Raw genomic sequence first — 14,926 nt, 5'->3', positions numbered from 1 at the left:
CATTGATGAGTTAAAAACAAATTTGATGAAAATAAATGAGGGGGCAAGAAGTGGGGAAGAAATAGAGAACATGAGAAAAGTTCAAAACAAATATATAAATTCACAAGATTCACAAGATTCAGCAAATTATAGCAGTGCAAATACAAAAGAAATGAATCATAAGACAACAGTATCAAAATGTTGTTTTGAAAATGAGAAAACAAGATTAGATCATGTTGTTAATAATAAAGAGGGACATCAAATGGGTTATGATTCATTTAATGATAAGAAGGATGGGTTGCATAATATACATCACGCAAAAAGTTGTGAAGAAAAGAACAATACCAAAAGTAATAATTATAATAATTATAATAATATTAACAAATATTCTTGTTATAATGATAAAGAAGAATATCAACATGAATTGTTATGTATCAATAATGATTATACTCATCATAATAAAACACAAGGAAATTTTAATGACAAACTGATGCATGCTAAAAAGAAATATAATCCTAAATATAGAAAAGTAAACAAAGTAGAACATATAGGTCAATTGCTCAATGCACAATTAAGAAATAAAGAAGAAATATTAAATATCTTTAGTATTATGTATTTGTTTCGAATATGTATATATTACCTTGGTAGAAGTAAAGATTTCCGAAAAGAGGATTACTGGCAAAATTTCCAAGGACAATTAAGGAATGCCAAAATTAAAGAAAATGTGTACAAACTGCTTAATGAAAAGAGCTGTAAATCTTCTTTGCTTTTTGGTTGGCAAAGAATATTTTATCAATGTGTTGTTTCATGGGATGATGAAAAATTAGTAGACCAATTATTAATAATAATACAATCAGAATTGTTATATCATTTAATTGGATCTGTTGCTCAGAGCATGTCACAAAAGAGAGTTAAAGTAGAACAGTTTTATGCAATTTCCCCTTCTGTTCATGTTGCTCATTGGATGATAGATACCTTTGTTCGACATCCATTATGTCCATCGAAAATAAGATCTTGTTGTATTACACCTATGACAGTAACCTCTTTATTTGGATTAATTATGAATGGTAATAGACTTCCGATCTTTTTAGGAATCGATGTATGTAGATTAGTGTACTGGTGTTGTGTAGTGTACATTTTACAGAATAATCAAATGCATAAGCATTACAAGAAATTAAATAACATTGATATATTAACTCAGTTGAACGTAACTATGGAAGAACCTTTGAATAATGATTTGGAATATACTACTTGTGCCAATCAAAAACATATTACCAAAAATTATCATAATACAAAAAGTAATAAGCAGCATAATAATTATTTCTCCACCAGAGGGAAAATGCAAAAAGTAAAATGCAATTACTACTCTTTCTTAAGTTATGTATTCCATTGTGTAAATATATGTGGTTCGTCAGTTATTAATCAAATAATAAGTTTTAATAATAACAACGTTGGATACAAAAATAATGTGCATAAAAATAAAGGCAACGACAATGTAAGTAATAACAACAACAATAATAATAATAATATTAATATTAACAGTAGTAGTAGTAATAATAATAATAATAATAATATTAATAATAGTAGTAATAATAATAATAGTAGTAGTAATAATAATAATAATAATAATAATAATAATAATAATAATAGTAATAATAATAATAATAATAATAATGTAAGAAATAGTAATAATGAACATGTAAATAATATAATTGATAACTTAAATAATAATATTAACGATATTCTAAACTGCATTCAGAATTCATCCAATAATAGAGTACTAAATAATCATTTCAATGGTATCAGTAGTGTTAGTAATGAAACTATTTACAATTTAAATATAACAAATAGAAGAAATAGTCATAATATTTCATCTAACAATATTAATAATACAAATACGCTACAAGAAAATACAGAAACAAATAATACTTCTAATGTTAACAATTTAGGTGGTATAAATTCTTTATATTTAAATGGAACTAATGGAAATCTAAAAACTGATAAGATATTATTACACAACTTTTCAAACTTTGATTTGATGGAGAATAAAGAACCCAGTATGTATAATTCTATGAAGATGAATGCTTCTTTACTAGTACATTATTTTGCTTGTGCTGCCTATTACATTAAAAGAGCTGATGTATATAATATTATGAATTATTATAACGAGCACACTCATGCTAATTTTAAACAATACTGTTTATATTTATATGTTGTGGATCATGTATCAAAAATATATTCAAAGCATATTAAAAGAAAAATTAGTTTAAAAAAAAAAGGAGGAAAAAAGGATGATCAGCTAATGACATCATCCTTTTTCTCTGACATTATGAAAAAGGACCCAAATGAAAAATCTCATATGTCTTATGATGATTACACGAATAATAAATATGACAATAATAATAATAATAAAAACAATTTGGTAAATAACGAAAACGAATTAATCGTAAGGAAAGATTCCAAAATTAGCAGCAAAAATTACAGTTTTAATTCAGATTATAAACACACAGATAAAACCAAATGCAGAAAACATACATATGATGAATCTTATAAAGGCCAGTATCCTGAACTTTTTGTTGACGATGTACTACATATACCAAAAAAACTTTCTGCAAATATTATTATTAATATGAACGAAAAAATACATCATATATCATCTTCTAATTCCAATACAATTAAAATTAAAATAAGAGATATGTTTGTATTGCCAAAACAAAATGATAAATCTTTTATCCACAAAGGAATTTCTAGTACTCACCATAATAAACCATTCTATGATAAGGAAGACAAATATATGTTTGGAGAGAAAAATATAGTTGAACGCAAAAACAAACAAAAACAATTATACCCTGACAATAGTAATCATAAAAACAAAAAACATTTTACATATACTGAGAACAAAGATAAGTTTAATGATAAAAGTAACTGTAATCTGAAACAAAAAATTAACCGTTTAAATAGCGACGAAAACGAAAAAATCCAAAAGATTAATCAGAAAAATTTTAAACACCCTAATATAATCTTTAGTGCGGATAATAACTTTAATTACATTTTGCATGAAATAAAATTTAAGAAAATACAAGAATTTGTGTATCTTAACTCAAATGTGATAGATGAAAAAGTCGATTTAGATACTATAGAAAAGATTACATTGGGTTCATATATTGAGTTAACTGATATATATAATTTACCTGGATCCTTTTTCCTAATAGGTAATTCAGAATTATATTCAGGTTCCTCTAATTTATGTTCATCATCTTTTACCATAAGTTTAATACTGGTTGATAATAATGCAGATAATATGTCCGATGGTAATTTCAACAATTTCCCAAATATTGAAATTGGTGTTATAAATAGAAAAAAATATTTTGAAATAAAACTGGAAGAAGATCAAAATGAAGATGAAGACAAAATGGAAATAGAAATAGAAGATGAAGAAGAAGAAAAAGAAAATGAAAAAGAAGTAGAAAAGGATGAAAATGTACATGATGAAAAAGATAAAGTAGAACAAATAGAACATGAAAAAAAAAAAGAAAAAGATGATAAAGAATCTTGGTTGTTACATTATGACGATGGAAAGGATACAAGTGTTAAAGTCAAAAAATTTAGTAATTGCAGAATATCAAAGAATGAAGAAGATAATATCACATATCGTTTAAGGAATAAGGAATTGTTAGGTGAAAAAAAAATTACATCTAAGAATAGTAAATTTTTATATGACAAAAACGTTGTAGATGAATCCTTAAAGTGTACTAGAAAAAAATCATTTTCTAGTAGAACAAGAAAAAATGAAGATGAATATGAAGGTACTGAAAAGAGGCGTTCAAGTAATATTTCAACGGATATCAATAAAATAGCTCATGTCAGTTTAACGAAATATATAAATAATGAGAAAATAGAAAAAAGTAAAACTAGGGGTAAACGTGTTCAAAATGTGACTGAAAAATTAAGAAATACATTGAATGATAATAATATAAAGGAAGATATACCTAATGAAAACAACAACAAAAATAATATTAATATTAATATTAATAGTAACAATAATATGATGAGGGGTAAAATGTTTCACGAAAATTTATCTGATATAAATATGAAGAATTTGGGTAGCAACTTCTATCATAGTAAATATGCAAATCTTAATAAGACGAATTATATAACCTTAAATATATCTGATGGTAATGTGAATTCTAAAGGATTTGATTGCAGTGACAACAACATTGAAAATATGAAAGAATTATTAACAAACAAAATGTCAGGTATTTTAAATATTACAGTACAGATAGTTGGGAAAAAAATATTATGGTTTGCAAATAATATATTAATTTTTTGTAAAGATTTTTCATATGAAATGAAAGAGTTTCTGCCATTCTTAAAAGTTTCTCCTATAGAAAGTAAAAAAATTCCTAAAAATAATGGCTCCAATAAACCATCTGTACACATGAAATTTACAGAAATGAATGAAAAAACGTTTGTTTCTCCTTTATCAAACTTTTATTTTAAGTTTGAAAATATGCATAAGTTGAAATATGAAAATGATTGTATAAAAACCAATAAATTGTGGAGCAAATGTTTATGGAAGCCTGTGTTTTTTATATTACCGGATGTTAATAATAATAGTGACAACAATGTGGACGTTCCAGGAACATCAACACATGACTTGGTCTCTACAAAAATGAATACACCTATAAATATGAATAATAATAATAATAATGATAATAATAATAAAAATAATATGGGGAATAATACGAATGACACGAATTACCTAAATCATTCTATAATAAAAAAAATGGTACCTTCCATTATACCACAATCATCCAATGAAATAGTTATAAAATATAATAAATATCATAATACATATGGACATATAGAATATGAAGACCAATTCGCAAATACTTTGTTTGTTAGCCCAAATATACAAATAAAAAGTGAACCCATAAATATTACCTATTATATGTACTGTAAAAATCTCCAAGGGAAAAGATGCAAATTGCTCTCCATGGAAAATATTAAAAATATCAGAACTATATCAATTAAAAATTATTACGGTTTTATAAATTTATGCAATCAATTCAAACATAATGAAAAACCTACATCTAGTAGTATGGAACAGAAAAACAGCAACAATAATGTGAGCTATAGTCATCATAATATGTATCAGGTACAACAAAAACCTTATTCTAAAATATTTGATACAAGAAAAAATGTAGAAAGTGAAAATTCAAATAACAAGGCAGATTCGATTTTGAAGCAACATTTGAATAGAATAATAAATAAAAGTGAAGATCTACGAATTAATAATAAAGGTACTTTGGATTTATGCAACAAGTTATTGTTATCAAATGAGTGTAAAACAAATGAAACGAAGAAAAAAACGGGAAGTAATAATATAGGATCGAACACAAATATTCATCAATTAAGTGATAATAATAGAGGACAACACACCTCGTATTATCATGAACAACTGCTTTCAGAAAGTATAAGCAAAAATGTTATACATAGTAATTACATAAATGATTATTTTACCTTAAATAATGACAATAAAAATAACTCCTCCTCCTCCAACAACAACAACAACAACAACAACAACAACAACAATAATAATAATAATAATAATAATAATAATAATAATAATAATAATGATAATGATAATGATAATGATAATATTTGTTGCAATAGTAATAACAATGTACATATTAAATACAAATTAAACCAAATACCTAAAATCAGAAAACATATTCATCATAATATAAAATATAGCTCTATACAAGAAATTAATGATAACTCTCACTATAGCAATAAGAATATTATGGACGAAAAGAAACAAAAGGAAAATTCAAATGATATGCATAATCCAAAGAAAAATCAGGGACATTATATTGTTGATCCTTCGAACGAAAAAGAAATATTATATGATAATAAAAATAATGATAATGGTTATTCTAATAATTTCCCTGATGATAATAATTCACTACATAAACATGTACATAATAAAATTACATTAAAAGGTAGTAATACATACTATGATATGGATAAAATCAAAGATAAACAAATTGAAAATTTCTCAAATGATTCGAGTAATTATTCTCTGTATTATATAGGGTGTAAAGAATTTAAATTATCTATTGATTCATATGATTCAATATTTCCAGCAAAACCATTTATATTTAATTGTACTGTTAATTTTAAAGAGGAAGAAAATTATTATCACAAAAAAAATTATCTTACAAATTCTGTTGGTATTATATGGGGTATATATCGTTGGTTATGGAAAAGCAATGGGAAGTTTATATGTCCATTGAGATTACCTTTATGTGTTTCTGAATTTCCATCCGAAAAAATTGAAGAATGTGAAATAGATGTGGTTGGATATAAATCGAATGATAATCTATGTATTGAATTTCAACCCTTATATCAATGTTTATTATTTTATAAGAATGGAACTTACCAATTTGGATTTAAGTTTGATTCCTTTTACAATTATAGAAACTTAAAAAATACATTTTTGAGTGAACATAATGAAGATATGAATATGGATCGAGTCCACCAAAATATATCCAAATTATCTTATTCTAGTAGTATAAGCAACGCAAATTTTAATGATAACTTTTTTGTAAAAAGGTTTGTACAGAACAAATATGAACAAGTATCAACAGAGAAGAATGACATACAAAAGATGAGTAAAAAGAAAGATGATAAGATTAATAATTATGATGATAATATGATGAATAATTATGATGATAGTAATAATAATAATAATAATAATAATAATGATAGTATGAATAATCATAATGATAATATAAATAATTATGAAGATAGCATAAATAATTACGTTGAGAGTATGAATAACTATGATGATATTCTGAATAAGGGTCATGTAGTTACACAAAATAATTTAACATTAAATTCGGAACACAATACCAAGGTAAATCTTTCTAATTTCTTTCCTATGTCGAATATGTCCTCAGTTTCAAATATGTATACAATTTCGAATGAACGAAAAAGTAGTAATAAAGGAAATGGAACGAACAATGTGGTAAAGGCGCGTGTAGAACGACGGGGAAAGTATAAAGGAATGAACGCAATTAATATTAATAATAATAATAATAATAATAATGATAATGATAATGATAAGGATAAGGATGAGGATAATGATAAGGATGATAGTAATCATGATAATGTTAATAATATTAATAGTTTTTATAATAAGGATGGAATTATATCATATGATAATTTAAAACAAGAAAAACAAAACGATACTGTTATGAGAATTAAAAACCATGTAAACATGATTAAATTATATAACTGTTTATTACTAAACGATTGTGAAAATGTTTCTTCTATTCTGATAAATAATCCAGAATTATTATCTAAATCAAATGAAAATATGTCTGAAATATCTTTTGAGCATTATTATCAAATGAATTCAGGTGATTTCCCCTACGAACTTATTTCATCTATGAAAAATATAATGCATGAAAAATATTTGACCCCCTTAATGTTAGCCTGTAGAATTGGATGTGAAGAATGTGTACAAAATATTATTGAGAAAGGTAAAGTGAACCCGAACAAAAGTTGTCATAGAATAGAAAAGGACACTCCTTTAATGGTTGCTGCACAATATGGACATAGCAGAATTGTTTGTATGTTGATTTGTGTATATGGTGTTCAAGTAAATAAAAAGGATATTAAAGGAAATACTGCCCTTCATAAAATATTATTGAATTCTTCCAACACAGAAGGAAAGAAAAATTCTACTATCAAAATTGTTCAATTGTTATTAAAACTTGGAGCTGATTTAACTATTAAGAATAAGAAAGGTATATCTGTAGAAGATCTTGTACAAAAAAAACTTATAAAAAATGAAAAAATTGAAAATCTCTTAAATATATGGATAACATTAATAATAAAAAATAAGAAAAAACATGAAGGACGTTATATTCCTAGGAATATCATACCTGGATTGCTTTCTAATTGTTCCATAGTTGTTGGATTTCCAAAAGGTACAAATGGTAATGTGCCAAATGAATGTGGCGTAAAAATAAATTCGTTTGTCGTAGGTGGAGAAGAATTAGTGAATGTAAGATATCATAAAGAAAAACCAACAAAACATACATTTGATGATGACAATGATAACAATTATGATCAAAATGGTGATAATAATGTATACAATAATGCATACAATAATGTATACAATAATGCATACAATAATGCATACAATAATGCACATAGTAATGTATATAATAATGGTGAATATAAAAATGATCTTAATAAAGATGATCATCCTTGTTATATCAATTTTAATTATGATAAATTGAATTATAATTATAACAAATGGAGAGTAAGGACCAAGGAAGAGGAATATTATAGCTGTGATAATTCGTCTAGTAACTCTTCTATATCCAAATTTGGTAACTTAGAAAAGAAAATAATAGAAGATCATGAAAAATATAAAATCTCAAAATATGGAGGATATCCTAATGGACTATGTTATAAAGGAGAAAAGAATACTCATTATAACAAGGGGTTTGAAGGTATGAACTCTTTAGAATTTGATGCCTTTTCTGGATGTAAAAATATGTATGAAGATATATATGATAAGGAAAATGAAGAAAAATTATTGTACAACAATATTAAAGATAATGGTTTAAAAGAAATAGATGAAGAAATAAATCATTCCAATGATAATATTAAAGTGTTCCTTAAGGATGACGAAGAAAAGGATGATGATGAGTATCAAAAGCCATATGACAAGAGAGTAATTAATAAAAATAAAAATGATAATTATGATAAAAAAGATAATTATGATAAAAAAGATAATTATGATACAAATGACAAAAATAATTATGATGATAATATTATCTTGCCAGTAGGAAAAAAAGATAAAAGAAATAAAAAAGTCATGAATACTTGTAGTAGTGGTAGGAGAACAACATCAAAAAATTCACGTAACTTGTCATCAGCAAAAAATATAAAATGTAGTAAAAACTCAACCTGTAATAGTGAAAAATACAATTCTAATGAAAGAAATAGCAATTTAGAAAATCATGCCATACCAATAGATCATAAAGATAGTGTAGATGAAACATTTGTATTCATCGAAAAACAAAAGAGGAATAATAATATAAACACCAACGATCCAATGACCTATAATCCTGTTACACACGAAAAAGAAAACATATTAAATTATATATTAGTCCATACATATATTGATGGAAAATTGGGAATAAGATCTGCTTATAACCATGATATGGAAACAGAACACGGAATGGATAATATATTTGAAACGGAAAATAAAAAAAATAAAGCATTGAATAGTAACATGAGCAACAATAATAATAATAATAGCAACAATAATAATAATAATAGCAACAATAATAATAATAGCAACAATAATTACAATAATAATAATAATAATTGTATATACCAAGAATTTTATATGCTGAGAAAAGATAAGAAGAAAAGGAAGCATCTCATACTTTCAAACCTTCAAAATAACCTATTCAATTATCACGATTTGAAATATAGTTTAATCGAATTTATAAATAAATCAGGAGTGTTCTCTGATATTATTAAAGGTCATAGTTATTTAGATTCAAAAAAGAAAATACCCAAATTTGATGAGTTGAAAAATTCATTAATAGAAGCTAATAACGAATTAGATATAATTAAAGGATTCAAAAAGTTCTTGGAATTATTTGATTTCTTATATATGGATGATAGATTGAAATACTTTCTAAATATTGATTTAAGAAAAAATTTGGAAAATTCTCGTAATTTAATTGACCTTGGTTATATCCTTCTTAAAATAGATAGCTTTTGTTGTATATTCAATAGTTTTAAATTACAGTGGAAGGATAATTCGCATGAAGAATGGAAGAAAAAATTATTAAAAGGAATAGGTATATTAAATGAATTTTCAGATATTAAATGGATAACTGATTCCTATACTATTTTTAAGTATGAAGAAGAAATTCTTGAATCAGCATCTTTTATTGATAAGATATTACAAAATGGTAATTATATGGTATTCTATAATAATTTAATGAATATGATTCATGACAAGAATATACATTTAAAAAATGGATTGTACGATTCTCACATATTTAATGACATGCTTAAAAATATAAATATAGAACATTTTAATAAGGATACAATTCTGTATGATATTTGTTCAAAACAAAATATCCTAAAAAATTATTTTATCCAAGAAAGAAATAAAAAGTATGCTATTAATAATCACGATTCGAGGGTAATAAATGAGAAATATAAAAACTATATGAATGAATATTTTGTAAATAAAAAATTGAAAGGTCATAGTAATAATAAGGACCTTTATTATTCCATGAACGATTCAGAGGATGAATTCATTTATAGTAAAGAAAAGAGATATAAAAAGCATCAAACATGTGATAAATACATATATAAGTCTGAGATGAAAGAAGAAATGTGTAATAAATCGAATGAATTATATAATAATAGTTTGAATAATTCAAATAATATAAATAATCATAGTCAGTTTTACAACAATGGAGTTAATAGAAAAGGTGATCATACTTATGCTAATGAGAAGGATCTCAGTATGACATCACTTGATTGTAAAAACCATATGTGTGGAGAAGCACAACATAAGGATAAGACATATAAAAAGGGGATGTATGATGTAGAGAGAAAGCAAAGTTTGTTTAATACTAGTGAAAATACGGAACAACATGATTTAATAAATAAGGTGAATGGTAAGGAAGAAAATGCAAGAAAACCCAAACAAAGAAATATTCGAAGCAAGAGATTAGAAGATATAATAGATAAAATGTATGAAGATAATGATATAAGTAATAGAGAAAATTCAAAAAATATAGATAGTTTGAATAATATTAGTGGTAATGGAAGTATCAAATTTCCATCTTATAGTAAAAACCTTTTAGGTTATAGAAATGGAAACTTTTTGCTCAATTATTCTAATAACATATTTGAAAAAGGTAGAGAAGATGAATCATTAAATAGTCATTCTCCTCGTGTTACTTCTAACTTATTATCGAGTTATTCAAATGAGAGGCATGGAATAAAATTGGCATTTATGAATTCAGGAGAACAAGGAAAAGTGATGAAACGTATATATAATGATAATGTGAATAATAATGTGAATAATAATGTGAATAATAATGTGAATTATAATAATAATAATAATAATAATAATAATATTCAGGGAGAATATAATCATAAAGGAGATGTGCCTCATCCTAAATTTATAGAAAAAAACCATTATACCAAGAACGGAACTAATATACTGTCGTCATTAAATAAGCACAATCATTTGAATACACAAGAAGAAAATAATAGTTTAGAAAATAATTATAGTTGTGAAACCTTTTGTGATGAATATGATAGTGAAGAAAGCGAATTCGAATTAATGTGTGAAGTTCATTTTACTTCGAAACCTAACGAAGAGATAATGACAAGAGAGCAATTTAATAAAATGTGGCCACAAACATTAGATATGTATATACTTCATATATATGATTTAATAAGTAGTTATATGGATTCTCCTGAAAAAATAAGTTTATTTATTTATCATGCTTTTGATATGGAAAAGATAAAGAAGAAATTACCAAGTAAAAGTTCTCAATTATGGAAAAGAATAAACATGTCTCTAGATGATTTTATTGAAGAAATAAAAAATGTACACAATTATACTATGAGAATTATTTACCAAAGTAATTATAAAAGATATGGTATGTTACCTCCAAATTTTAAGAAATATTTTACCTTATCAGAAGAATGTTTAAAAAATATAGCTAAAAATAAAATAATTATGAATATGGATTATTATAAAAATTATATTTATGAAGAAAATAAAAAGATGTTTTTAAAAATAATACAAGATCGTATATATCTATTGAATAAATTTAATATTTATTTTGAAAACTGTTTACCAATAACGAGTATATTATTTAACAAACCAGTTATTAATTTAGAAGAACAAGGATTAAGAACATTAGAATGTCCCTTGTGTTTTTTCATGAGTAACGATTTGTATTTTCCATGGACATATAAAAAGAGAAATACTCACTTATTTCAATATAATAATAATAATAATTCATGGTTAGTTCAAAAAATGAGGAGTGAATTATATGACAATAATAATCTTATGTCCAAAAATGTATCCATGCTAAGTTTATATAATAATACAAACTATAGAAATAATGATAATAATAGTATAGTTGGACAAAGTAATTACCCAATAAAAGTTGAAGGGAATCATATAAATGAAAATTATAAAAATTGTGCGGAGCATAATCATTATGATTATAGTCTCAATAAAAATTATAGTAATGAGAAAAGTATATATGTAAAAAATAGCAAACAGATTGATGATATAAAAAAGATAAAATCAGGAAATGAATACATTATTATGGATTCCATCCAATCTTTAGATAGAAATAGTACTATAGTTAAAAAGGGATCATTTTTTTTAAATAACGGAAAAGGTTCCTATAATAGTTATACGGAAATAGAAGACAAAGATTGGTTATTAGGAAACGTGGAGAATTTAAATAATCATAATATATATCCTGATAATGAAATAAATTATAAAAATAATAATCATGATGATAATAATTATAATTGTTATCAGAATCATTTATGTGGTAATGAAAGCGAAGAGGAAAATGAAATATTTGATTGTGAAAAGTATTGTAAAAATATGTACACTTCCAATAAAATGGTTTTGGCCATGGGATCTTCTGATTTACCTATACAGTTGTCTTCATACTTATTTATTAAAAAGTTGTTAAAGCATGACACATGTTTAAAATTATGGAAAGAATGTTTAAAACATATTACGTCTTCTAGTTCTGAGAAATCTAATTTAACATTAAGAATAGATAGAGGCATGGCTGCTACAGCAAAACATATTGCTCACACCATGTGGTATCAAAGTACATATTCTTTATTAAATATAGATACAGATAAATTAAGAGGAAAACCAAGAGATCGACCATTTATGGTAGTATTTGTTGGAGAAGGAGCTACAGATTTTGGTGGTCCTTTCCATGAATATTTATCTTCCATATCAAGAGAAGTAATGGGGAAATTATCAGATTCTCCAGATAAAAGCTTGCCAGTTTTTCCTTTATGTATTCCTTGTCCTAATTATACTCAAGCAATAGGTGCTAGACAAGATACTGTAATAATTAACCCTCAAAGTACACCATATGTTGTTAAAGAATGGGATTATATTGGAGAGGTTGATGTTATCGATAATTTAGAAAGTTTCCGATGGCAAATATTAAATATATATAATTCAATAAAGGACATAAAAAAGAAATTACAGAAGAATGCAAAGGATAGTTATGAAGATTATAAACAAAAGATGGAAGAAAATGGTTCTGATGATGGATTAGAAAATATTATGGAAGTAAAAGGTAAATCAAAAACTAAAGGAAAATACAAAAATAAAAGTAATAAAATGAATATGGGAAGTGATAATATACTTAAGGATGGTGTAAATAATGATAATAATCAAAAGGGTCATAAATATGATGAAAAAAATATTTCTAATGATAAGAACATTCAAGATATGACCTCGAAAGAGAAAATGTACTTTTATACGAGTAAAAAATCAGTTACCTTTGAGAAGTTGGAGGAAAACCAAAAAATGGAATACCAAATAGAAAATAAATATGATTATCCATTTGTTTGTGATGCTTGTGAATACGATAGTGACATATATGAAATAATAAACAATGCTTCATTAAAATCAAGGAAATTGTTTATGAACAAAATATGGAAAAAGAAAAAATGTTTGGATGGTGAGGGTGACAAAAATGTATTACTAAGGGATACTCACGAAAATGAAAATATGCGTGACAATATAAGAAACAACATGAACAATAATAATAATAATAATAATAATAATAATAATAATAACAATAATAATAACGACAACAATAACAATAATAATAACGACAACAATAATAATAATAACAATAATAATAACCGTATTGGTGGTGATAAAAACACAATGAGAGATGGAAAGAAGAAAAATAAATTTATTATAGATTATGATGAAAAGACTATAAAAGCCATGGAATTAGCCATGTATGAATCTTTAGGTAGAGTAATGGGTATGTGTGTATGTATAGCATCCGCATTAAACATATGCTTCAATCCTATTATATGGAAAAAGATTTGTGGTGTACCTCTGGAGTTACAAGATTTGGCTGACTATGATTTTGTTGCTGTAGAAATGTTGAAAACATTGAAAATGTTAAATTCAGAAAAGAGTAATGAATGGAATATGGAACTGAAACAATCATTAGGTGATATGACATTTATAACAGAAGATTCAGGAGGAAATTCAATTGAGTTAATAAAAAACGGAATGAATATACCTATAAATTTTGATAACTTAGGTTTATTTATAAGATTAATGACCAAATGTAAAATGAATGAATCTTCTAAAGGAATACGACACTTATTAAAAGGATTCAGTTCTGTTATACCTCTAGGTAGATTAAGATTATTATATGACTTTAAAGATGTGGAGCATATGGTTTGTGGAGAAAGAGAAATTAATATAGAGGTCTTAAAAGCCCATACATGGTCTAATGACCTTAACATAAAAGATAAACTTTTTACCGTTTTAGAAGAGTTCACAAATGAACAACTACAATCATTTCTTAGATTCGTTTCAGGTAGATCTAGGTTACCAACAACCAAAAATGATTGGTACATGATAATAGATGTAGAAAATCCAAATAAAAATATCGGACAAATAGATCAGAGGTTACCTACAGCTGTAACATGTGGATTCCGTTTATTATTACCACAATATTCTTCATTAGATATTTTAAAAGAGAGGTTATTATATGCAATAAAAAATTGTACAGCCATTGATTTGGATGCATATGTGGTTCACGATCAAATGCAACTCATGTACGGGGAGTAA

At 25.1% G+C, this 14,926-nt stretch overlaps 1 protein-coding gene across 1 annotated transcript in view; it reads left to right on the top strand.

The window, feature by feature from the left end:
* The window catches only part of PRSY57_0626500 (HECT-domain (ubiquitin-transferase), putative), a gene marked incomplete at both ends in the record, with an annotated part of 30,990 nt that extends 16,064 nt beyond the window's left edge, over positions 1–14,926 (top strand). Inside the window, one exon of the mRNA XM_012906638.2 lies at positions 1–14,926. This exon is cut by the window's left edge and continues 16,064 nt beyond it. Within this exon, the coding sequence (XP_012762092.2) occupies positions 1–14,926 (14,926 nt within the window).

This window comes from Plasmodium reichenowi, chromosome 6, assembly GCF_001601855.1.
Source record: "Plasmodium reichenowi strain SY57 chromosome 6, whole genome shotgun sequence".
NCBI lineage: Eukaryota > Apicomplexa > Aconoidasida > Haemosporida > Plasmodiidae > Plasmodium > Plasmodium reichenowi.
The sequence above is the reverse complement of the archived record's forward strand: the minus strand, read 5'-3'. Positions and strand labels throughout refer to the sequence as shown.